This window comes from Rhincodon typus, chromosome 10 (assembly GCF_021869965.1).
Source record: "Rhincodon typus isolate 14 chromosome 10, sRhiTyp1.1, whole genome shotgun sequence".
NCBI classification, from domain to species: Eukaryota; Metazoa; Chordata; class Chondrichthyes; order Orectolobiformes; family Rhincodontidae; genus Rhincodon; species Rhincodon typus.
Genome location: NC_063341.1, coordinates 72,152,615 through 72,178,661, shown reverse-complemented (window position 1 = coordinate 72,178,661; position 26,047 = coordinate 72,152,615). Strand labels below are relative to the sequence as shown.

The 26,047-nt window shown below is 42.4% G+C and overlaps 1 protein-coding gene across 1 annotated transcript in view; it reads left to right on the top strand.

Annotated features, from left to right (window-relative positions):
• Positions 1 to 19,655, top strand: part of adgrl4 (adhesion G protein-coupled receptor L4) — a 105,702-nt gene extending 86,047 nt beyond the window's left edge. The window contains exons 7-9 of the mRNA XM_048601554.1: positions 3,122 to 3,213; positions 12,119 to 12,287; positions 16,806 to 19,655. Coding sequence (XP_048457511.1) covers positions 3,122 to 3,213; positions 12,119 to 12,287; positions 16,806 to 16,868 — 324 coding nt within the window. The 3' untranslated portion in view covers positions 16,869 to 19,655. The remainder of the gene's footprint in view (positions 1 to 3,121; positions 3,214 to 12,118; positions 12,288 to 16,805) is intronic.
• Positions 19,656 to 26,047: the final 6,392 nt, after the last annotated feature.

The following is a 26,047-nucleotide window of genomic DNA, read 5'->3' as shown; positions in this document are numbered from 1 at the left end:
TACCATTAGACCATTGAACCGTCACCTACCCAAAGAAATGTTGGGGTGATCCATGTTTTTTTAAAGGCGTTAAGGATACATCAGTTTCTTAGAGAATAGTTCCAACGTCACGCATTTTATACTGTTTTACATTACTGCTGTTTTGCTTGGAAAGGTTTTTTGAAATGCTAAGGAGGAAATGGCTACTCTTCACTCTGGCTGTGTACATGATGCCTATTTTTATAAAGACAAAGGTACTTAACATTCTGTTGAGAGTTATTTTCACTTCTAATCTTGTCTTTTTTGGCAATTATCTGGGACAAAATAAATGTTTAATACTTCTATCCTGTATATCTCGAAACAGTGAACAAAAGAACGGTGTGCGAATACGTCAAACATTTATAAAGTGTAATTTTATCACCCTAGGCAATTTCAAACTTCTTTGTGTTGTAGCTTGAATAAATGTCAGGAACTCCCCCATCCCATTTCCCTTAATCTAAGATGTAAACAGCCATCAATCAATGTCCTCTGTTATAATTTGTTCAGATAACTAATGAACATCTGATATTGTTCCTCGTATCATTAGAATAGATTCTGAATTCAAGGTGGATCTCAGTGTGTTCTGAGGCAAATTACTCAGAATAATAGCATTTTTGAAAATATAATTTTGGAACTTTACGTTTGATTAGGTTCTCATAACCTCAACAGCCCAGGAGGGCAATTAATTCAACGGTCCTCTGCTATCGCTTCACATGGAGCTTCTTTTGTCTTTGTCAACACTTTGTTTTTTTTCCTCTTATGTTCGTTGTTTTTGAATGTTTGCCCAATTCTCCATTAAATGATGTTTCATTCAATTTGTTTGTTGTTATAGCCACAAGGAATTTCTGAATGTTGTTGCCTCCTTGTTGTGAATTAGCTGATTTTTGCAAGCAATACTTTACCCACTTAAAATATGTTGCGATCACAATCTCTCGCTCAACAGCCAAACAAAGGATGTGTTTCAAATGAATCTGGGGCTTCAAATATTAGACGCCTCAATCAAACGCTTTTGCATCTGTTTCCTGATGAGAAAGAAGGTGAAGGCAAAATGTGTCTTCACCTTTTGTAATCAGATCTTACCATTTTCAACTAATCTCACAGCCCACTTCAAGAAAATGAAGAATTCTTAAAAGTTCCACATTGTACCAACTTGACTGGGCTCACTTAAAATTATTTGGTCAGCCTTCTACTTCTCATTTCTATGGGATCTTGCTGTCCCAGAAGTGGCTGCCATGTTCTCTGCTTAGCATCAATTCTATCAAATCAAATTATCAAGCATTCTATGTGGGAGCATAACAGCTTGGTACAGCAACTGCTCTGCCCAGGACTGCAAGAAACTACAGAAAATTGTGTGCACAGCCCAGACCATCATGAAAGCCAACCTCCCACCTTGGACTCCATCTACACTTCTCGCTGCCGCAGAAAGGCTGCCAACATCATCAAAGACCCCTTCCACCCGTAATGCTCTCATCCAACCTCTTCCATCAGACAGAGATAGAGAAGTTTAAACACACACACCAACAGGCTCATAAGCAGCATTTTCTTTGCTGTTATTAGACTGCTCAATGGACCTCTCTAATTTCAAACTAATGTTATCCTTGCCATTGTGCACCTCCTGTGCAGTCGTAGCCTTGTATGCCTCACTCTGTAAGCACCCTACGATCTATATATCCTTGATTGTTATAATCTGACTGTATGGCTCGCAAAACAAGAGTTTTCACTGTACTTAGGCACATGTGGCAACAATGAATCAAATCACATCAAATCAAATCAAATTGCTGCCTTCCAAAATAAATTTGAGGGACACTTTCTTGACACCTGTGGTGTGATGCAGATGAATACCTGTCTTCATTACACCTGTGCATTGCCCTGGGCTCTGTCCCATCAAATGCACCTTTTCTTTAGATAGTTCATGTTATTCTGAGCACACCTGGTTTCTTCACTGTTTTAAACAAATTCGAATGAACTCCATTTAGTCTGAACAGTATCCCTGGCAAACAATTACGGAGCTTAATTATTCCGGTTCCAACCTAATATTTCATGCAATGTACCTGAATTGTTGCAAAGGACATGCGTTTAGCTTTTAATTAAGCCACCTGGCACCAATGAATTGCAGATTTGAAGATAGTGGTGGATAACTTTTGATGCACAGTTCACCTTGTGACTTTCCACTGAAAATGTATTAATTGTCTTGTGCTGCACACTGGGCAAGTGCTGAGTGTTATTCCCATTCCTACATTCACATCCACTGAGCGGTCCATTCATTCAGCCAGATAGAATCCCTACAGTGTCAAAGTAGGTCATTCGGCCACACCGATCCTATGAAGAGCAGCCCTACCCAGACCCAGGTCCAAACCCCCCCTACCATTTCCCTGTAGCCCTGCATTTCCTATGGCTAACCCGCCTGGCCTGCTGTCCCAAAAATGGCTGCCACGTTTCTCGATTTAACATCAATTCTATCAAATCACCAAGCATTCTGTGTGGGTGCGTAACAGCTTGGTACAGCTGCTCTGCCCAGGAATGTAAGAAACTACAGAGAGTTGTGTGCACTGGACACCAAGGATAATTTAGCACGGCCAATCCACCTAACCTGCACATCTTTGGACTGTGGGAGAAAACTGGAGCACCCGGAGGAAACACACACAGACACGGGGAGAACATGTAAACTCTAGACAGACAGTTGCCCAAGGCTGGAATCAAACCCAGGTCCTTGGCACTAAGAGGCAGCAGTGTTAACCACTGAGCCAGCATCTGCCTTTGGCTTTGCTAGAAACAGTGATGCTGCTTCATTTGGGTTTTCTCTCTGCCCTGCATCATCTAAATGCCTGGTGTGTAAATGTCACCCTTTGAGTTGGCAAAATACCCAATAGTGTGGCACAGGCAGTGATGAGGCACCTGTTTGCTTGATAGAACAATTTCATGTGTAGTAGTATCTCAGAACATTCTTTACTGCCTGCTGCCCCTGCATGCTTACCTTCAGCAACTGGTGCACAAGGATACCCAGGTCCCGCTGCACACCCCCCTCTCCCACATTAAAGCTATTTTCATGTAGCAATCTGCCTTCTGTCTGGTTTGCCTTATAATGTCCATTCTTAATCTTCAGGTTAATCTGCTGGCATTTGGAGTCATTATCTACAAAGTATTCCGACACACTTCCATGTTGAAACCAGAAGTGAGCTGCTATGAAAATATTAGGTAAGTTTGAAACCAAGGACACATCTAGTATTTTATGATGAAATTTGTTGACAAAACAAGCTTTTGGGTTTGGCTTATGGTTTTAAAAAAACTTCTCTGTCACTGCCACCATTTCTTTTATTTCTGTAATGAAATATAATATTTTCTGAAGTGTTTCATAGAGTCATAGAGCACAGAAACAGACCCTTCAATCCAACCAGTCCATGCCATCCATAACCCCAAACTAAACTAGTCTGACCTGCCTGTGCTTGGTCCATATCCCTGCAAACCTTTTCTATTCATGTACTTATCTAGATGTCTTTTAAACATTGTAACTGTACCCGTTTCAAAAGCTTTCTCTGGAAGTTGATTCCACACATGAACCACTCAACCAATATTTCAAATATACTCACCTCATTGAATCATAGGATCCCTACAGTGTGGAAACAGGTCCTTTGGCCCAACAAGTCCACACCAACCCTCAGAGCATCCCACCCAGACCCATCCCCCTATGACCCACCTAATCTGCACATCCATGAACACTAGGAGCAATTTTGCATGGTCAACCACCTACCCTGCACATCTTTGGACTGTGGGAGGAAACCCATGCAGACATGGGGAGAACATGCAAACTCCACACAGACAGTCATCTGAGGTGGAACTGAACCCAGGTTTCTGGTGCTTTGAGGCAGCAGTGCTAACCACTGAGCCACCATTCCACTCCAAATCCTTATGTTGATTATTATGGGAATTATAATAGGGGAGGCAATGGTCTAGTGGTATTATTGCTGGACTGTTATTCTAGAGACCCAGATAACATTCTGGGGACCTGGGTTTGAATCCAGCCATGGCAGATCGTGGAATTTAAATTCAATAAAATATCTGGAATTAAGAATCTAATGATGACCATGAATCCATTACCAATTGTCGGGAAAAACTCATCTGTTTCACTAATGCCCTTTAGGGAAGGAAATTGCCATCCTTACCTGGTCTGGTCTAAATGTGACTCCAGGTCCACAGCAATGTAGTTGACTCTGAATTGCCCTGTCGGCATTTAGGGATGGACAACAAATGCTGCCTGGTCAGCGATATACTCATCCCATTAATGAATAAAGGAAAACAAAATATGAAGGTAGATATTTGTGTAATCACTAAAGTAGCCAACTTACAAAATATAGTGTGATTCTATCTAATAATGGATAGGGTTATTCTGTGGGATCGCCGAATCATAGAATCACAAAATATGGAGGAGGCCCTTCAGCCCATCAAGGCTGTACTGCCAAAGCTACGTTAAATCTATACTAGTCCCACTTTCTAGCACTAGGCCCATAGCCTTGAGTGTTATGAGACTTCAAGTGCTCGTCCAAGTATTATTTTTAAAGGTTGTGAGGCGTTTTGCCAGAACAAACCCTCCCAGGCCGTGTATTCTGAATCCCCACCACCGTCTGAGTGAAAAAAACTCAAATCCCCGCTGAACATAAAAACCAAAATAACTGGTGGATGCTGTAAATCAGGAACAAAAACAGAAGTTGCTGGAAAAGCTCTGGCAGCATCTGTGAAGAAAAAATCAGAGTTAACGTTTCGGGTCTGGTGACCCTTCCTCAGTTCTGCTTTCTATCCACCTTGTCAATGCCCCTCAGAATCTTACACATCTTAACACCCTTCAACCTTCCCTGTTCCTAAAAAAATAGCTTGAGCTTATCCAGCCTCTCTTCTTGGCTAAAACGCGCTATCCAGGCATCATCTTGGTGAATGTGAAACAAAAAGCAGAAATTGCTAGAAGAACTCAGGAGGTTTGGCAGCAACTGTGAAGAGAAAGCAGAGTTAATGTTCCAAGTCCAATGACTGGAGTCCAACATCAATGGACCCAAAGTTTCTCCAGGAATTGCTGTTTTTGTCTCAGATTTCTAGCATCCACAGTTCTTTGTTTTATATCCTGATGAATCTCCTCTGCACCCCCTCCAGTGCAATCGTATCCTTCCTAAAGTGCAGGGATCAAAACTTCATGTCGTCCTTCAGTTGTGGCCTAACCAAAGTCCTGTACAGCTCCAACAAAACCTCCTTGCAATTTTAGTGTATGCCACTACTGATAAACTCAAGTGCTCTATATGCCTTCTTAACCATCTTATTGACCTACCATGCCACCACCAGGGTTCCGTCTACAAGCATCCAAAGATCCCTCCCTTCCTTTGAGCTTCATTCCATTCATTGAGTACTCCTAATCGATTGCAGATACAATGAAATTGTCTAATTCTGGAGTTGTATGAACAGAATGGTCTTAGGACGGTTCAGAACACAATAGGTAAATCAGTTAGGTTAGGTCAAGTTGTAATTAGGTAACTCAATAACACCATTTGATAGTGTGATTCAAGGCCTAATTGTTAGAGTGGCTAAAAACATATTGACAGGGTGGTACACTCAGTAACGGGCAAGGTGACACAGTGACAGCAAAAACAGGGCCATTCAAGACTACCTTCAGTGTGCAATAGACTGGGTGCCTCAGTGATCTAGTGAATAGGGCATCTCAGTCGCACAATACACGGCATGGGGCCATGGTTATAGTGAACAGGATTGCTCTATGGCACGGTTGTCAAGATGGTGCAAAATGTATTGAAAAATGTAACTTGCTGAAGAAATGGATTCATTTTCAAATACATGCTCACACCTTTGCCTGACACACCTGCCCACCCACCCCCTCCCCATTCTAGCACCCATCATCAGCATGAATACCACTTTTACCTAGCTGCTCCTAGTCACTGGACTCGAAATGTTACCTCTGTTTCCTCCCCATCCCAGGGAAAAGACACTTGCCATTCACCTTATTTACATCCCTCTCGATTTTACAAACCTGTATAAGGCCCCCCCTTAACCAAATATTCAAATATACTCACCTGATCATTTTGGTAACTATAATATGAAGTTAGATATTCGTGTAATCAATAGAGTAACCAATTTGCACAACATAGTGTGATTCTGCATAATCATGGATAGGGTTATATTATGGGATCATAGAATCACAGAAGCATACAATAGAGAAGAGCCCCTTCAGCCCATCAAGTCTGTATTGCCAATTTTATTGTATAGCTGCACTCATCCCACTTTCCAGCACTAGCCATAGCCTTGAATGTTATGACACTTCAAGTGCATAGCCAGGTATTATTTAAAAGTTGTGAGGTTTCCTGCCTCAACTACCCTCCCAGACCTGCTGAGTTTCTTCAGCAGTTTCTGATTTTATTTGTTTCAGATCTCCAGCTCCAGGGATCCTGGCAGCTTCTGCTCAATTCTTTTTGGAGATGATCTTACAAACGTATGGACAAGGAATGGATGCCTGAGCTGCTCCACTGTTTAATAAGAGCATAGCTGATCTGTTTGTGTTCTCAGATCCACAAATGCACCTACTCCCAATAATCTTGCACCCCCATTGCTTAACAAAAATCTATCTCGCCCCACCTTGAAAGTATTTAGAGAGACTGCTTCCACCTCCTTTTCAGGAAGAGAGTTCCAAAGCCTTGCAACACTCTGGCAGAAAGTATGTTGCCTCATCTTTGTTTTAAATGAGTAACTGCTTATTTTTAAACAGTGACCTCTTCCATCAGAGGAAACATCCTCTCTACATCTACTCTGGCAAGACCCTTCAAATCTTACCAGCTCTAATCAATCTTATGTTGATGTCCTCTGGATTTGCTCTTATGGGGAGTGTTGCCAAACAAAGAGACCGAGGGGTGCAGGTACATAGCTCCTTGAAAGTGGAGTCACAGGTAGACAGAGTGGTGAAGAAGGTATTTGGTACACTTGCCTTTATTGGCAAGATTTAGTGAGAGGGAAGAACTGAGGGAGATCAATATTAGTAGAGAAGTGGTGCTGGGGCAATTGTTAGGATTCAAGGCAGATAAATCTCCAGGGCCTGATAATCTACATCCCAGAGTACTTAAGGAAGTGGCTATAGAAATATTGGATACATTGGTGGTCATCTTCCAGGATTCTATAGACCCTGGAACAGTCCCTTCAGTTTGGAGGGTGGCTAATGTCACTCCAATGTTCAAAAAGGGAGGTAGAGAGAAAACAGAGAATTATAGATCAGTGAGCCTAACATCGGTAGTGGGAAAAATTCCCAAATCCATTGTCAAGGATTTTATAGCAGAGCACTTAGAAAGCAGTGGTAGGATCAAACAAAGTCAGCATCAGGAAATCATGAAGATTTCCTCATGAAAGAGGAAATCATGCTTGACAAACCTGTTGGAATTCTATGAAGATGTAACCACTAGAGTTGACAAGGGAGAGCCAGTCAACGTAGTATATTTGGACTTTCAGAAAGTGTTTGACAAAGTCCCACATAAGAGATTAATGTGCAAAATTAAAGCGTATGGGATTGGAGCAAGTGTATTGAGATGGATAGAAAACTGGTTGGCAGAGAGGAAACAAAGAGTAGAAACTAATGGGTCCTTTTCAAATTGGCAGACAGTAACTAGTGGGGTGCCATAGAGATTGGTGCTGGGACGCCAGCTATTCACAGTATATATTAATGATTTGGATGAGGGAACAATATGTAACATCTCCAAGTTTGCAGATGATACCAAGTTGGGTGGGAGGGTGAACTGTGACGAGGATGCAGAAATCCTTCAGCATGATCTCGACAGGTTGGGTGAGCAGGCAAATCAATGGTAGATGCAGCATAATTTGGATAAATGTGAGGTTATTCACTTTAGTAACAAAAACAAGAAGGCAGATTCCTACCTGAATGGCTGTAAATTGGGAGAGGGGAGTGTGCAGTGGGATCTGGGTGTCCTTGTGCACCAGTCGCTGAAGGTAAGCATGCAGGTGCAGCAGGTGGTAAAGAAGGCAAATGGTATGTTGGCCTTCATTGCGAGAGGTTTCGAGTACAGGAGCAGGGATGTGATGTTGCAGTTATACAGGGCCTGGGTGAGACCACCCCTGGAATATTGAGTGCAGTTTTGGTCTCCTTTTCTGAGGAAGGATGCTCTTGCTCTCGAGGGAGTGCAGCGAAGGTTTGCCAGGCTGATTCCAGGGATGGTGGGGCTGACGTATGAGGAGAGATTGACTAGGTTGGGATTGTTTTCATTAGAATTCAGACAAATGAGGGGGTATCTCATAGAGATTTATAAAATTCTAACAGGACTAGACAGGGTAGATGCAGGGAGGATCTTCCCAATGGTGGGTGGGTCCAGAATCAGAGGTCACATTATGACAATTTAGGATAGACCATTTAGGATGCAGATAAGGAGACATTTTTTCATCCAAAGTGTGGTGAGTCTGTGGAATTCATTACCACAGGAAGTAGTTGATGCCAAAACATTGACTGCTTTCAGAAAGCAACTAGATATAGCACCTGGAGCGAATGGGATCAAAGGTTATAGGGAGAAAGCAGAATTAGGCCATTGAGTTGGACAATCAGCCATGATCGTGAAGAATGGCCGTGCAGGTCAAAGGGCCGAATGGCCTCATCCTGCTCCTATCTCCTATGTTTCTTTGTAAAACATTGAGTATCAGAGTTGAGATGTCATGTTGTGGCTGTATAGGACATTGGTGTGGCCATTTTTAGAACGTTGTGTACAGTTCTGGCCATCTTTCTATCGGAAGGATGTTGTTAAACTCAAGAGGGTGCAAAAAGATTTACAAGCATGTTGCCAGAACTGGAGGTTTTGAATTATAGGGAGAGGTTGAATAGGCTGGGGATTTTTTACCTGGAGCTTTGGAGGCTGAGAGGTGACCTTATAAAATTATGAGGGGCATGGATAGGGTAAATAGCCACAGTCTTTTTCCTATTGTGGGGGAGTCCAAAACTAGAGGGTGCAGGTAAGTGAGAGGGGAAAGATTTAAAAAGGACCTGATGAGTAACTTGTTCATGCAGGGGGTAGTGCATGTATGGAACTAGCTGCCAGAGCAAGTGATGGGGGTGAGTACAATTATAACATTTAAAGGGCATCTGGATGGCTATATGAATAGGAAGTGTTTAGAGGGATATGGGTCAAATGCCGGCAAATGGGACTAGATTAATTTAGGATATCTGGTCGGCATGGACAAGTTAGACGGAAGGGCCTGGTTCTATGATTAGGGACTAGGTCAGATTGGGATGTCTGTTTCCATGTGTATGACTCCATGACTCCATGACAAGAAGAAGCATTTTCTCTGTCTCTATCAAAACCTTCTATTATTTGAAAGGCTTCTTTCCAGTCATTACTCATTTTCATTAGAGTATAAGATGTGAGCATCACTGCCTCTCAGCAATGGCTGGGGCAGTTTCAAGGGCACTTCAGAGTTAACAACATTGCTGTGGTCCTGGAGTCACATGTAGACAGATTAAGTGCAAATAGTATATTTCTGAGATGTGATTTTTACAACAATGCAACAGCTATCATTACTGCTACTAGCTTTTTATTACAGATACTTTTCTAAAATCTCCCAGCTGCATTGTGAGAATTTAAATTCACAATTTAGATATAACTGTGTTTCGATGATCACTTCGCAATGGCTCCCTATAAAGAGACCCAGTCAGTTTGTCCTTTCCAGTCGGAAATAACCTTGCTTTTCTCATTTCGATCTATGTTGTGATGATTTGTGCATTTATTTTTTGCGGTATAACTTTTTTAATTCTCACTGAAAAGATGATGACAGTTTCTCAGGTATCCAAGAATAGAATAGAGGTTATGACTGAAAATGCAATACCAACAACAATTGCAGAAGAAACCCTGGCTTTCAATTGCTCCTTCACGCTAAGCAAGATACACCTAGCAATCAGCTGGCCACCAAGAGTAACAACTGAGGACAAAGCTCCACTAACCAGCGAACAGAGAGAGATTGTTAATCCCCTGTGATGAATAGCCCCTGTCCCAAATGTGACAACAGTATAATTCAACTAAAACCATCACCAGACTATTGGAGCAGTTAATGAACCCAGGAACCACATTCGGAGGCTTCTCTTTACTTTCATTTGAAATTTCTGTGGATTTTTTTCCTCCTTTCGCTGACTTGGACTGAGGATCAATTTCATGAGTACAGCTTGAGGCAGCTTAGTTATTTCATACAAGTCTCAGTGGTTAGCACTGCTGCCTCACAGCGCCAGGGACCCAGGTTCAATTCCACCCTCGGGCGACTGTCTTTGTGGAGTTTGCATATCTGCGTGGTTTCCTCCAGGTGCTCCGGTTTCCTCACACAGTCCAAAAATGTGCAGGTTAGGGTGGATTAGCCATGCTAAATTACCTGTAGTGTTCAGGGATGTGTAGGTTAGGTGGGTTATAGGGGATGGGTCTGGGTGGGGTACTCTGTGGACCAATGTGGACTTGTTGGGCCAAAGGGCTTGTCCCCACACTGTAGGGATTTATGGATCTATGGAATACAAAGATGTGCCGGTTAGGGTGGATTGGCCATGCTGAATGGCCCAAGTGTCCGGGAATATGTAAGCTAGATGGGTTAGCCATGGTAAATGCAGGGTTACAGGGATAGGGTAGGGGGTGGGCTAGATGGGATGTTCTTCGAAGGGTTGGTGTGGACTCGATGGGCTGAATGTCCTGCTTTCACACTGTAGGGATTGTATAATTCTATTTAGGCACAAACCCCCTCAGTGGTCACAATGGATAGGGAGGACAGGATCCCGAATAGCACAGCACATAGCATGACTCAATTTGTCATTGATTGAATGGATCAGGAACACAATCGGTTAGCTCATATAAGTCAACAACTTTTGCTTTTCTCACAGAATTGTTAAGGTGCAAAAAGAGGCCATTCATCCCATCTTTCCTGCACTGGCTCTTCAAACGAACATCATTGCCAATGTCTCACACACAGTTTCTGAACAAGTAGTCATCTACTGTCCCTCTTAAATGGCCCAATTGAACCTGCCTCCACCACACTTCCAGGCAGTGCATTCAAAGCCCGAACTACTCGCTGGGTGAGAAAGAGTTTTCTCACATAATCCCTCATTTTCTTCGTGCATCATTTTCAGTTTACACCCTCTCCTTTTCTCTTTAAAGAGCATTAACAGTTTCTCCCTGTCCACTGTATCCAACCTGCTCATGGTGTTTCCCATCAGCATTGTGGAGCAGTGATCAAGAACCAGTGAAGCGCTTGTATTTAGATAGCACCTTTCACATCCTTGGGATCATCCAAAATACTGTAGAAACGTAGTCACAGGATAGAATTGTGCACACAAAGATCCCACAAATCGTAATGTGTTTTTTAGTGTTGGGTGGTGACACATCCATACCAGGAGATCAAAAGGGCATAGCATGATTACTTGGACAAAAATAGTTCATGAAGCTAGGGGGGGAAGCAGGAGATTGGCACTTGGCATTGATGCTCGTTTAATGAATTGGTGCAGGCACAATGGGCCGAATGGCCTCCTTCTGCATCACAGCAATTCGGTGATTCTGAGATCAGCGAGGACTTTCATGCACTTCAGGTGAATAGTGCCACAGGATCATTTACACCCACCTGAAAAGGCAGACAGCAAGGAAGCTGTCTCCTGAAAGTGAAGACAGGGCAGCACGGTGGCCTAGTGGTTAGCACTGCTGCTTCACAGCGCCAGGGACCCAGGTTCAATTCCACCCTCAAGTGACTGTCTGTGTGGAGTTTGCACATTCTCCCTGTGTCTGTGTCTGGGTTTCCTCCCACAGTCTAAAGATGTGCCGTTTAGATGGATTTACCGTGGAAAATTGTCCGTAGCATCCAGGGATGTGTAGGTTGGGTGGATTAGCCATGAGAAATGCAGCGTTACAAGAGTACAGTAGGGGGTGTGTCTGAGTGGGATACTCTTCAGAGGGTTGGTGTGAACTCAATGGGCTGAATGCCCTCTTTCCACACTGTAGGGATTCTATAATGCTACTGTTCAGTGAACCCTTGATGGTGATTGAATGGCCAGTCTTAATTGGTGATGAATGAGATCTCACAAACAAACTCATTGTGTTGGCAGATCATGTGCCCGTGGTGCCATGGCATTGCTCTTCCTCCTTGGAGCCACCTGGACCTTCGGTGTTTTGCACATTATCAAGGGATCCATGGTGACGGCGTATCTGTTCACTATCTCTAATGTATTCCAAGGGATGTTCATCTTTGTATTTCTCTGCATCCTATCAAAGAAAGTAAGTGTTACTTCTCAACAAAACGATAATCCTCCCACAAATGTGAAAGGGGATGAATCTTTTTCACGGATGAGAGAGTGGGGGCGTCAACATTATAACACTAATTGCAATTCAAAGCAAAAGGGAGATGAAGCAACACATACAGCACCTTTTATAAACTCAGGATATACCAAAGTATTCTACAGCCAATGAAAAACATTTGCGGAATAGGCAACGTGGGAAATATTGGAGTTAATTTGCCACAGCAAACCCAACATACAGCAATTAAATAAATGACCAGGCATCGTTTTGTTTTTCACTCATGGGACATGGGCATCACGAGGTGGCCGGCATTTTATTGCCCACGGACAGCAAGAATTGCAGGTGCTGGAGTCTGAGATAACACAGTGCAGAGCTAGAGGAATGCAGCGGGCCAGGCAGCATCAGAGGAGCAGGAAAGTTGACGTTTCAGGTCAGGACCCTTCTTCAGAAAAAGGCTCCCTTTCCAATCAACTCTGGCCAACTCCTCCCTCATGTCTTTGCAGTTCCATTTACTCAATTGTAATACCGTTACATCTGATTCCAGCTTCTCCCTCTGAAACTGCAGGGTCAATTCTATTATATTATGGTCACTGCCCCCTAAGGGCTCCTTCACCTTAAGCTTCCTCATCAAGTCTGTCTCATTACACATCACCTACCCTAACTAAAGTGCTGTACAGCTCCAATATATCCTCCCTGTTCTTATCATCTCTGCCTTGACTGATAAATGCAGTTGTTCTGTTTGGCTTCTTAATCACTCTATTAACCTGTCTTGCCACCTTCAGGGATCTGTGGACAAGCTCCTCAAGATCCCTCTGTCCTTTTGAACTTCCTTGTATTCCATACGCCTTCCTATCTACCTAGCTTAATGTTTCAAAACATTTGTGTACATGGGTCCGCATAACCTTTTTATGAAAATAATACTTTGATTGCATCTTTTCATAACAATATGCTTTCCCAGCTGTAATTACGATATTATTTACTGAATATAAAAGCATTAGAACAGTCTTGAGAGTTATTAGAGCTTGCTTGGGTTTTGTCATACCCAAAAGTACTACCTTCTGAATTACCTATCTGTGTGTGAATCCATACCAAAGCTAGCAAAAAAAAACAAGTTACGTTCCTGCCCTTCATACCGTGCTGGTAAATTGCATCTTTCGTGTCTCATTCAAAGCATCTACCAGCTTTACTAAGTAACTAAAGAATAGAAGAGTGAAGGAAAACACTGTTGCTAATACAACAGACAGAAGCGATTCAGAATGATTACATTCAGAACTAAGATGATTGCAAGGCATTTGTCTTCACGAACATTGGCTAGATATTGCCTTCACCACTGATCTGACTGTGTGCTTTCTCTCATAGCTTTCTGCAATCAACCCCAGCACATCCATTGACTGTGTTAATAGTCTGTTTTATTTCTCCTTAAAGGTTAATTGCTGAAGGTTAACCTTGCAGTAATAGCTTGTGGCAAGATCATTTTGGCAGAAAAGGTCATCATCTAACTAAATAGCAAACAGATTTGAAATCACTTTTCTGGTAGCGTTCTTATCCTCATTATTGTTCCTATTTAACAAGGATTTCGTGATGGGTCCTGGCACACAATATACATTCTGCTGTTCAAAGTTTATTGATTCGGAAAGGTATGTGTCAACATTAGCTGAGATTGACAACATTTCTCTTAATGCTGCAATGAGGAGATAACCAATTATAGTGAGCAAAAGGTTCCATCATCTCCACAAGGCAAGGTCAAAGTGTATGAGTATATGGCATGTTAACTGTCTGATCAATATTTTCAGACATTTCCCCTTTAATCGATACTATCTATTTTCTTCTTAGTTTTGGGTCTCATTTTCCTCATGTCAACAGAGTCACTTCACTCATCACTTTGATTTTCAGCTGTTGAAGCTTAAATATCAAAATACTTCATTATCTCGTATATAAATGCCTATCAGAGGTTCCTGGTAATCATAGTACATAAAGAACGCATTCTGGCAACTGTTTCTCTCCCTGAAGCACAGAAATAGCACATTCGGGCAACTGCTTCTCTCCCTATAGCATAAAAAATGCCATTCAGCCCCATTGGCCCAGACTAGCATTCATGATCCCTTTGCATCTCCTCCCACTTTACCTTCATCTTACCCTATCAGCATCGCTCTTCATGAGAATCCCTGCACTGTGGAAGCAAGCCATTCAGCCCACCAAGTCCACACCAACCCTTCAAAGGAGCATCCCACCTGGACCCACTCTGTCCTTGTAACCTTGCATTTCCCCTGGCTAATCCACCTAGCCTGCACATCCCTGGGCACTATGGGCAATTTAGCATGGCCAGTCCACCTAACGTGCTCATTTTTAGATTGTAGGAAGAAACCAGAGCACCCAGAGGAAACCCATGCAGACCCGGGGAGGGCATGTAAACTCCACTCAGACAGTCCCTGAGGGTGGGATCAAACCTGGGTCCCTGGTGCTCGGAGGTAGCAGCGCTAACCACTGAGCCACTGTGCTGCCCATTACCTATCCAGTACTTCTTTAAATAAAATGCTGTGAAGTCCCATGTTCTACCCTTCTCCAGGTAATGTTATTCCTCCCGAATTTTTCATTGGATTTGTTAGTGACTGTATTGTATTTATTGGCTGCCATTAACTTCACTGTCTCTACAAGTAGAAACATCTTTGTTATCTGAATCTACCCAAAACCCTTTATATTCTTAAAGACCTTCCTCAGTCTTCTATTTCCGAGAGAATCAAGCCCTAGCCTGTTCAGTCTTGTTGATGGCAGTAATCTCTCAGTTGTAGTATCACCCATGTAAATCATCATTGCAACTTCTCCAGTGCCCCTATACTCTTCTTATCACATGGAGACTAAACTGTATGCAGTACTCCAAACATGGCGTAACCAAGGTTCTGAAGAAATTTGTTCAGTTCTAAAGTTGGGGAAAGGAGCCAGAGCTTGGCTTATGCTATCTATGGCCTTGTCAATTGATACATTTGATTATTTCTGTATCCTTTGCTCTTCAATCCCAGTTAGAATGAATTAAAAGGATAAAGTTATTAACCTCATTCTTTCAATGAAAGGGGTAGTTTGGAGCTAGGACCAAAGCAAATATTAATTCACATTCTCTAGCTTCATCTCACCTTGAGAGAGTCAAGATTAAGACTTCAGTTTTGCGACAGGGTTCATTGATGCCAGATTTGGTCAAATGCTGCTTTGATGCGAAGGGCAATCATTTTCACCTCTCCTCCTGAGTTCAACCCAATGAAGTCAGAAACTGCCAGGTTCTGGTGGAGTCCAAGCTGAGCATCAGTGAGCAGAACTTATTGCTATGCGAGTGTCACTTGATAGCATCGTCAATGACACCCTCTGTCACTGAGTTTAGGATCAAGAGTGTCCTGATGGGCCAGTTTAGATTTGTCCTGCTTCTAGTGGGGAATTTTCTGCATTGTCAGGTAGATGCCAACACCGTAGCTGTACTGGAACAGCTTATCTCAACATGAGACACAGTAGAACACACGTTTTTAGTACTTCATCAGGAAGTCTCCAAGGCCTATCATGTGTGCAGTATCCAGAGCGTATAATTAAAGAATCAGTCAATGGGGGGATGGTGATGGACTTATTCCAATGCTACATGTTGTCATGAAAATAAAGTCACTATAGTATTACCAGACCATTGGGCTGCTGCTTCATGAGAGGGAGATGATTGGTGGTAGTTTAACCTGAGGAACACCACACCTCAGACGAGGGGAGAGGTTGAGAAGGAGAGTCCTTCATAGTAACCTCAGCCAGTGATGAGAATTGAACCCACACTGTTGGCATCGCTCTGCATCACAAACCAGCTATCCAAGCTAATCTGACACCGCCTGTGTTGTTATAATCTACTTCCTGAAAGGACAGTGGCATTTGAATAGATATGGCTCAGTGGTTAGCACTGCTGCCTCACAGTGCTAAAGATGCAGGTTTGATTCCAGCCTCAGGTGACTGTCTGCATGGAGTTTGCACATTTTCCCTGTGTCTACGTGGGTTGCCTCCAGTTTCCTCCCACAGCCCAAAGGTGTGCAGGTTAGGTGGGTTGGCCATGCTTAATAGGCCTGTAGTGTCTAGGGATGTGTACGTTAGGTGGGTTAGCCATGGGAAATGCAGGGACAGGGTAGTGGCATGGATCTGGGTGGGATGTACTTCAGAGAGGTGGTGTGGACTCAATGGGCCGAATGGCATGCTTCCACACTTTAGGGGTTCTATGAAAAGGCAAACCGTTACAGGGTTACATGTATGCAGCACCTTTCATGATCTCTACACATCCTAAAACATTTTACAGCCAATGAAATACTTGACAAAGTCAATGTTGTAGGAAACATGGCATTGAGTAATTCTTTCAATGAGGCAACATGGACATAATGAACCAATTGTGTTAAATTCAGTAATTCTATTTGTTTCATACTTTGTGTCTTGAAAGCACAAATTAAATAACGAGCAAAACTTATTTCTCTTTTTGAATGTATTTCACAGATCCAGAAAGAGTACTACAGATTATTTAAAAATGTGCCCTGTTGCTTTGGGTGCCTGAGATGAGGTGGATTGAAGATGAAAGACGAAGATGAAATGGAAGAAGACAAAGAGAAGAAGGGATGCATTTCAGAAGAGCCACAAGCAGTGTTGATTTGTTAAGAGATTATAATTTATTTAAAGCTTTAAATTGGGTATTAGATGGGATGGAGGGGGCACTGTGTGCAGTATTCCATGGAATCTTTACAACTCAACATGTCTCCAAATGTACTTGTTTCATCCTGTAGCTTTGAAATCTGTTTACATAGCTTAGATTGTTTGTGGAAACAGCAAAGGAAAGCTGTGAGCCTTCCTGTGATGTTCCTCACTTACCGGAGATTTTTAAACAATTACACCATCAAAACAACCAGTCAACAGTGTAGAGGAATGTCATCTTAAATGCACAAAGCTACATCCACCAGGACAGACAATTATAACCTTTAAGTTTACATTTTAATACTTGCAGTAAAACGATTCCTCTTGTAATGAAAAAGCAGTCAATTGCCTGTTGCTCGCTGTGGCCACTGGGGAAGGGAAATCTCTGAAGTTCACAGTTTTTTGAGAGTGTGACCTGATAATTATGGAATAAAATCAGACCTTCTCCCCGCTTTCATTAAATGAGGGTTTTCTTCCCCTTCTCTCTCCAACCTAGCGCAGTTCTTCTTATCAAAAAAAATGGAGAGGAAATGAATCATCTCTTGGTGAATAATAGAATTAATACAAAGGAAGGGTGAATGCGGAGAAGGATGCATAAAAACTGGTTTCATCATAGCCCAGAGGAATGCCACTCAGCCCATCATTAGATGTGCAGCCCCTTTCTATCAGGCTGGCAGGTACAGGCTAACACATTCTTCATTGCATCAAGTAGTTTGGTATCCTAAAGCAACCTGCACTGGATCCCTGTCTGGTATTATCTACAGGGCACTACATAGCCTTATTGTGAGATTAGTCTCGCCAGCACAGTGGGTACTTCTTCATAAGAATGTTGCAGCGATTCAAGAAGGTAGCTGATCCCTAACTCCAATACTCTGGACTTAATATTGAGTTCAACACCTTCAGATTGTGAACTCACTCCCACTTCTTCCCTTTCTTTAAGCTTTACTTGTTACATTCTCTATCATCATATCCTCTCTCCCCTCCACCCACGTCACTGTGACTGTCTGTTCTTTCCAGTCTGGCAGTTAGACACACCAACGTTCTGTCATTCTCACATTCCGATCTGCAATATCAACACCCTTTCTCCCCCAGCCCTCCACCCCTCAATCCCCCACTTCATGTCAGCTCTGATGAAGAGTCATCTAGACTTGAAACGGTAGCTTCCTCCCTTTCCATGCATGCTGCCTGACCGACTGTGATCTCCAGCATTTGTTGTTTTCAGGACAGTAAATGATAGTCCTACTGAAATGCCTATATCCCCCAAACTACCAATAATATTGACTTGCCTGTCACACTATCAGCTCATCTCACTTTTGTTTTCTATGGGATATGGGTATCATTGGAAAGGTGCATCATTGGTTGCCCATTCCTAATGGACCTGAACTGGGCAATTTAAGGATCTACTATATTTCTGTGAATTTAGAGTCACATGTAGGGTAGACCAGGTAAGAATGGCACATTCCAGTAATTCAGTAATTCACAGTGGTTTAATGGAAACAATCATTCAATTTTGTTCATTAAATTTAAATTCCACCAGTTCCCTGGTGGGATTTGAACCCTTGTCATCAGAGCATTGGCCTGACACTCTAGATTATCAGCCCAGTGAAATTGCTACTTCATCACTATCTCCCAATCTGATTATGAACTACAGCTGACAGTGATGGAGCAATGAACCATTAGCCTTCATGCCTTCCCCTCCAAGTTAGTGAACTCTGCAGAAATCTTGTGGAAAAATGTCCAACAAAAAACAAAAAATGTTTCAGATTTACTATGGTCTCTGGTCTTTCATGAGAAATAGGGATAAACACAGCTAAAGTATGAGACAGATTTTAGATGCTTGATTGATGCAAAGTGTTGACCATGATAAATTTTGCAATTTCATGACAATCATTTCATTGGCAAATGTGAAGGGCCATTCAATACTGGCAACCTTCCAGCTATGAGATAGGAATCTGTCTAAGCAACAGCCCTTTAGAACTGAGATGAGGAAGATATTGAATCTGTTGAAACTATTGTCACAGAAATCTGTGGAGGCCAATTCATTGAGTGTCTTTAAGACAGAGATCGATAGGTTCTTGATTATGAAGATCAAGGGTTACAGGGAGAAGGCAGAAGAGTGAGGCTGAGAAACATGCCAACCATGATCAAATGGTGGAGCAAACTTGATGGGCCAAATGGCCCAATTCTTCTCCTATATCTTACGGCCTTAATGTTTGGTCAACATTGTTTGAGGGACAAGGTCTCGAGTGCAACCCATTTCTCTTAAGGTGTCATAAAACAAATTAATTTCTGCCTGCATAAGCAAATGAAGCCTCAGTCTCTACCAAAGGATATTAGGAAAATCTTTCCTGCTGTCAGGTGTAGGACCAGACTACAGCATTAACTTTGCACCCTCTATCCAGCAATTCAAAAGCCAGTTGTGTTTCTAACTGAGCCAAGTTGGAATGCAGCAATAAGTTGATAATGTTACAATATGGGCCCATTTGTGTTACCCATTGTGGAGTCAACTAGTCCATTGTGCATGACAATCAGAATACTATAGCTGGATGCTTCAATCTGTTTCTTTAATATAATTCCCAGTGAATTTTAATTAAAGATGTAATCCATTTCAAGACATGTTTTGATATTCATAATCAAATAAAAATTTCATAACTTTAATTTGAAAACTTTCTTTGGTGAATATAACACCAGTGTTAAATATCAAACAAATTTATTCTTTCAACTTGTAACTAAACAATGATTGTACCTTGTGATTCAACAGATCGACCTTCTTACCAAGAAGTCAGGTGAGGGAAAAGGCTACAGTTTAATGAGAGATTTGAGGACTAGGTTTTGTCATGAAGAGGTTCAAAACATTGTTGAAGGGTTTTATAACATAAATATACTTATCTGGAAATAGGAATTGTTGGCAAAAAGTAAGACCAGGCTCATTTGCATTTGTGCTTTCTAATTAAAGATATTAAGTTGGTTTCTTGGGTGATTCATGTAAATATACAACAGCAAAAAAACTGCTTTGCATAGTTTGTTCCTTTCACCGCGGTTGCTGAATTGCAGAGTTGATGGCGAATCCAAATTTTTCGTTGATGTCAGCCCAGGTTTGGTGAGCTCAGAGACAATAGTCACTTCAAGACTGCCGTGCAGCTTGCCTGTTTTTCAAATCTTCATTGTTGGCAGATCAGAATCCTAGAACTTCCTAGTTGACAGTGCTGTCGGTGGATCTTTATCAATAGGACAAGCGGTTCAAGATGGTGGCTCACCACAGCTATCTCAGAGAGAAGAGAGAATGAAACTTTGGGAATAAACACCAAGGAAAAAGACTTCCAGTTGCGGTATCCATGGGCCAACAAGAGCCACTCTGTTTGATTTTGCCAAGGACATGTTTCTCTATGACTCTATGACTGCCACTTGTCGAAACATACAATACATGAATATGAAAGGTTTAGAGCGATATGAGACAAATACCGGCAAATGGGACTAGGTTAGTTTAGGATATCCAGTCAGAATGGACAAGTTGGACTGAAGTCAACAAGGTGTAGAGCTGGATGAACACAGCAGGCCAAGCAGCATCAGAGGAGCAGGAAAGCTAATGTTTTGGGTCTGGACCCTTCTTCAGAAATGACTGAAGGGTTTGTTTCCATGCTGTACAATTCTATGATTCTGTAGCTCCATGGATCAGTGTCAAGTATTGCCAGTTTAGGAAATCATGTCTGTGTCATTGAAGGCTCCTTGTAGAATCAAATAAAATCACAACAGAAAGCACTGGCGTCCACATTCAGCAGTGTGGTGCAGTTGTAGTGTCCAACCTCCAAACCAGGAGGTCCAGATTCAAGTCCTATCTGCTTCAGAGGTGTATCATCAATTGTCTGAGCAGGTTGATTAAAACACATCCAAGTTCAGCAGGCAATAAGGAAGACAAATAGACTGTTGACCTTTATTTCAAAGGGAAAGGAGTATAAAAATAGGGAGGTTTTGTTAAAACAATACAGGGCACCAGTCAGACCACTGCTGGAATATTGTAAACAGTTTTGGGCCCCTTATCTAAAGAAAGATAGACTGGCATTACAGGTAAACTAGGGAAGATTCAATAGGATGGTCTGGGTTTGAAGGACCTGTCTTAGGAGAGGTTGAATAAGTTGGGACTGTACTCATTGGAATATCATAAAATAAAAGGTGACCATATTAAAGCATGCAAGATTTGTAGAGAGAAAAACAATGAAAATTCGAAGGGAACTTGGTGGGTAGATGCAGAAGGTTGTTTCCCCTGTATAGGACCAGACTGTATAGGACCAGAGGACATAATCTCAGAACAAAAGTACACATATTAAAGACAGAGATGAGGAGGCATTCTTCTCTCACGGGGTGGTGAGTCTTTGGAATTCTTTATTAAAAGGGGCTATTGAGACTGGGTCATTAAGGATATTCAAGTCTGAGGTAGACATTTTTAGTCAGTAAGGGAATCAATAGTTATGGGGAAAATGCAGCACTATCGAGTTCAGGTTTACCACATCAGCCATGATCTGATTGAATGGCAAAGCAGACTTGATGGGCTGAATGGCCTATTTCTGCTCCTCTGTCTTATGAAAGGCAAAATGCCTGAGCCAGCTAAGAAGTGGCAATCCCACGTTATCCAACTTTCAGATTCTTGGTTACGCACAATGTATTTCAAGTCTGCCTGAGGGTTTCTGGCTTAAGCATCCTTCCTAAAGCACCACCAGCCTCTGTGTGAAACACTTTCCCCTCAGGTTTCCCTCAACTGCTTACCTCTTAGCCTAAATCTATGCCCCTGTTGATAGACCCCTCGACCAAGGGGTTGTCCACTCTACATTGACTTTTGACCTCAAGATTGATATCCATGCAAGAACCAACAAAGCAATATCAGTCTTCAGTGTGGACCTCCAACCCCATAAACACAGCCATGAAGTGGTACCAGTACATGTCCATTTTCGTACCAGCTTAAAATTATGCAACAAGACATGGACAAGAACAGCATAAGGGTCATGTAGACTGAATGCCTTCCAGCAGGTGCTGCCTGGACATATGATCCTGGACATTTCTCGGAATGACAACAATGAAGAAGTGTTACGCAGGACTGGTTGGAGGCACTATGACAGTGATGCACGGTACATGCATGACAGTATGGGCACCACCATATGGGAAAGGAAGATGCATTATCTAAGGAACACCTGATAAAGTATGTTTAAGCAGCACGTCCTAGAGTGAGAAACCACTTTCGCTGGAGCAAAACAAATTGCAATTGCTTAGGGGCCAGTAGAGGAATCTTGCTGCTCATTGCCCCACACAGGACTAAAAGAATCAAGTCTTAACAAATCAACTTCCTCCATTCCAAAGTAAACACTCCTGGTCTACCTAATCTTTACTCATGACCAGGATAAGGTAGTGAGGGACCCAAGACTCCCCCCTTCATCATGCAAGTTCTGAAAATGAATTGGAATATCCTTGTGATGGAAGGAGTCCAATAGAACAAAGCAGTGCCCTTTATAAATTAAATATAAATTGCTCTCACAGCAGTTTAGGTATTTGCCATTCGCATTAGGTAATAGCCTTTCCTCAATAGTTAGCACGCGTGGTTTCAGAATCAGAAGATAATGGATTTCAAAGACGTGAGCACAATTCCAGGCTGCCACTCAATTCCAAACTGGGTGCAGCTCAGTTGGGGGTGCTGTTTGTTTTTTGGGTAAATTTGAACCTCACAGGTCGATGATGAAGATCACTTTGTACTATTTTAAAGAAAAGCAGGAGTCTCCCTCTTAGACCCCCGACCAATGTTTGCAACAAAACCCATGATCATGTCATTACTTCAATGATATTTGTGGAAGATTGTTGAGTGCAAATTGGTTTCTGCTTTTCCAAAATTACAACGATGACTTTGCTTCATAGAGTGCTTTATCGGTTACAAAACACTGGGGACAACTTCAGTTCAATACAAATGTTTATTCTTCTTTCTCAGTAGAGATTTCAGCCAGCAATAATTGAATTAGTTACTGCAGCACAGGTTTGGAACATGGTATTATATTTTATTCTGAACATTGGACATTAGGAGGTGAGTGTATAGTGCTGTATGAATTTACCTTTCAAAATTGAGGCCGTCAGATCAGGGGCAAATTCTCCAGAATTTATTTCCATTGAAAGACTTAAATCAGAAAAAGGTTGAAAAACTTTTACTTCTACTTACAAGCCACAGGCCTGAGTGTTTAGGGATGGCTTTCATTATGCATAGGCAGATATACATTTAGTGAAGGAAAAACTCTCCATATAAAAACTCGTACAATGTTTGTAAAAACCTAAATTGTTACAAATATAAATAACTGCTGTCACATACATTTGTATACATAGAAAAAGAACATAGAACAGTACAGCACAGTACAGGCCCTTCGGCCCACAATGTTGTGCCGACCTATTATCCTACACTAAGATCAATCTACCCTACCTTTTACTATCTTCCATGTGCCTACCCAAGAGTCGCTTAAATGTTCCTAATGTATCTGACTCCACTACCACCACTGGCAGTGCATTCCACGCACCCACCACTCTCTGTGTAAAGAACCTACCTCTGACATCTCCCCTGTACCTTCCTCCAATCACCTTAAAATTATGCCCCCTCATAATAGTCATTTCCACACTGGGAAAAGGTCTCTGACTATCCACTCTATCTATGCCTCTCATCATCTTGTACACCTCTATCAAGTCACTTCTCATCCTTCTTCGCTCCAATGAAAAAAGCCCTAGCTCTCTCAACCTTCCCTCATAAGGCCTGCCCTCCAGTCCAGGCAGCATCCTGGTAAATCTCCTCTGCACCCTCTCTAAAGCTTCCATGTCCTTCTTTTAATAAAGCGACCAGAACTGAACACAATATTCCAAGTGTGGTGTAACCAGGGTTTTATAGAGCTGCAGCATAACCTCACGGCTCTTAAACTCAATTCCCCTGCCAATGAAAGCCAACACACCATAATCCTTCTTTACAACCCTATCAACCTGTGTAGCAACTTTGAGGGATCTATGGATGTAGACCCCAAGATCCCTCTGTTCCTCCACACTGCCATGAATCCTGCCATTAACCCTGTATTCTGCATTCAAATTTGACATTCCAACATGAATCACTTCACACTTTTCTAGGTTGAATTCCATCTGCCATTTCTTTGCCCAGCTCTGCATCCTGTCAATGTGCCGGTGCAACCACAACAGCCCCCCACACTAGCCACAACTCCATCAACCTTCGTGTCATCGGCAAACTTTCCAACTACTACCTCCCTCTATCTTCTATTGGACAGCCAATTCTATACCCAGACATCCAAATTTCTCTGAATCCCATGCCTTCTCACTTTATGAATGAGCCTACCATGGGGAACCTTATCAAATGTCTTCCTAAAATCTATATACACTGCTCTACCTTCATCAATGTGTTTGGTCCACATCCTCAAAGAAGTTAATAAGGTTTGTGAGGCATGACCTGCTCCTCACAGAGCCATGCTGACTATTTCTAATCAAACTGTGCTTTTCCAAATAATCGTAAATACAATGTCTCGGAATCCTCTGCAATAATTTGCCAACTACAGAAGAAAGATTCACTGGTCTGTAATTCCCCAAATTATCCCTATTCCCTTTCTTGAACAAGGGAATAATATTTGCCACTCTCCAATCTTCTGGTACTCCTCCAGTGGACAGTGAGGACGCAAAGATCATTGCCAAAAGGCAGCAATCTCTTCCCTCACTTCCCATAGTAACCTTGGATATATCCCGTCTGGCCCAGAGGACTTATCTATCCTCATGTTTTTCAAAATTTCTAGCACATCCTCCTTCCTAACATCAACCTGTTCAAGCATATCAGCCTGTTTCACATTGTCCTCACAAACATCACGGTCCCTCTCAGTGGTGAATACTGAAGCAAAGTATTTTTTAAGTACCTCCCCTACCTCCTCTGACTCCGCACACAAGTTCCCTCCACTATCCCTGATCGGCTCTACCCTCATTCTGGCCATCCTCTTGTTCCTCACGCAAGTATCGAACACCTTGGGGTTTTCCTTAATTCTACCCACCAAGGCTTTTACATACTCCCTTCTAGCTCTCCTAAGCCCATTCTTCAATTCCTTCCTGGCTACCTTGTATCCCTCTAGAGCCCTGCCTGATCCTTGCTTCTTCCTTTTGACTAGATGTTCCACATGTCTTGTCATTCAAGGTTCCTTCACCTTACCATCCCTTCCTTGCCTCAGTGGGACAGACCTGTCCAGTACTTGTAGCAAGTGGTCCCTAAACAACTTCTACTTTTCTGTCGTGCATTTCCCTGAGAACATCTGATCCCACTTTATGCTCTGCAGTTCTTGCCTAATAGCATTGTAATTCCTCCTCCCCCAATTAAATACTTTCCCATACCGTCTGCTCCTATCCCTCTCCATGACTGTAGTAAAGGTCAGGGAGTTGTGATCACTACCACCGAAATGCTCTCCCACCGAGAGTTCTGACACCTGGCCTGGTTCGTTGCCAAGCACCAAATTCAATATAACCTCCCCTCTAGTCGGACTATCTACATATTGAGTCAGAAATCCTTCCTGGACACACCTGACAAAATCTGTTCCATCCAAACTATTTGCACTTAGGAGGATCCAGTCGATAATAGGGAAGTTGAAGTCACTCATGACAACAACCCTATTACTTCAGCACCTTTCCAAAATCTGCCTCCCAATCTGTTCCTCGGTGTCTCTGTTGCTGTTGGGGGGGTCTATAGAAAACTCCCAGTAAAGTGACTGCTCCTTTCCTGTTTCTGATTTCCACCCATACTGACTCAGTGGAGAAATCCTCCTCCACATCTTCCCTTTCTGCAGCTGTGATACCATCCCTGCTTAGCAATGCCACTCCCCCACCTCTTTTACCTCCCTCCCTATTTCTTTTGAAACATCTAAACCCCGGAACATCCAACAACCATTCCTGCCCCTGTGTTATCAAAGTCTCCGTTATGGCCACAACATCGTAGCTCCAAGTACTGATCCATGCTCTAAGTTCATCACTCTTATTCCTGACGCTTCTTGCATTAAAGT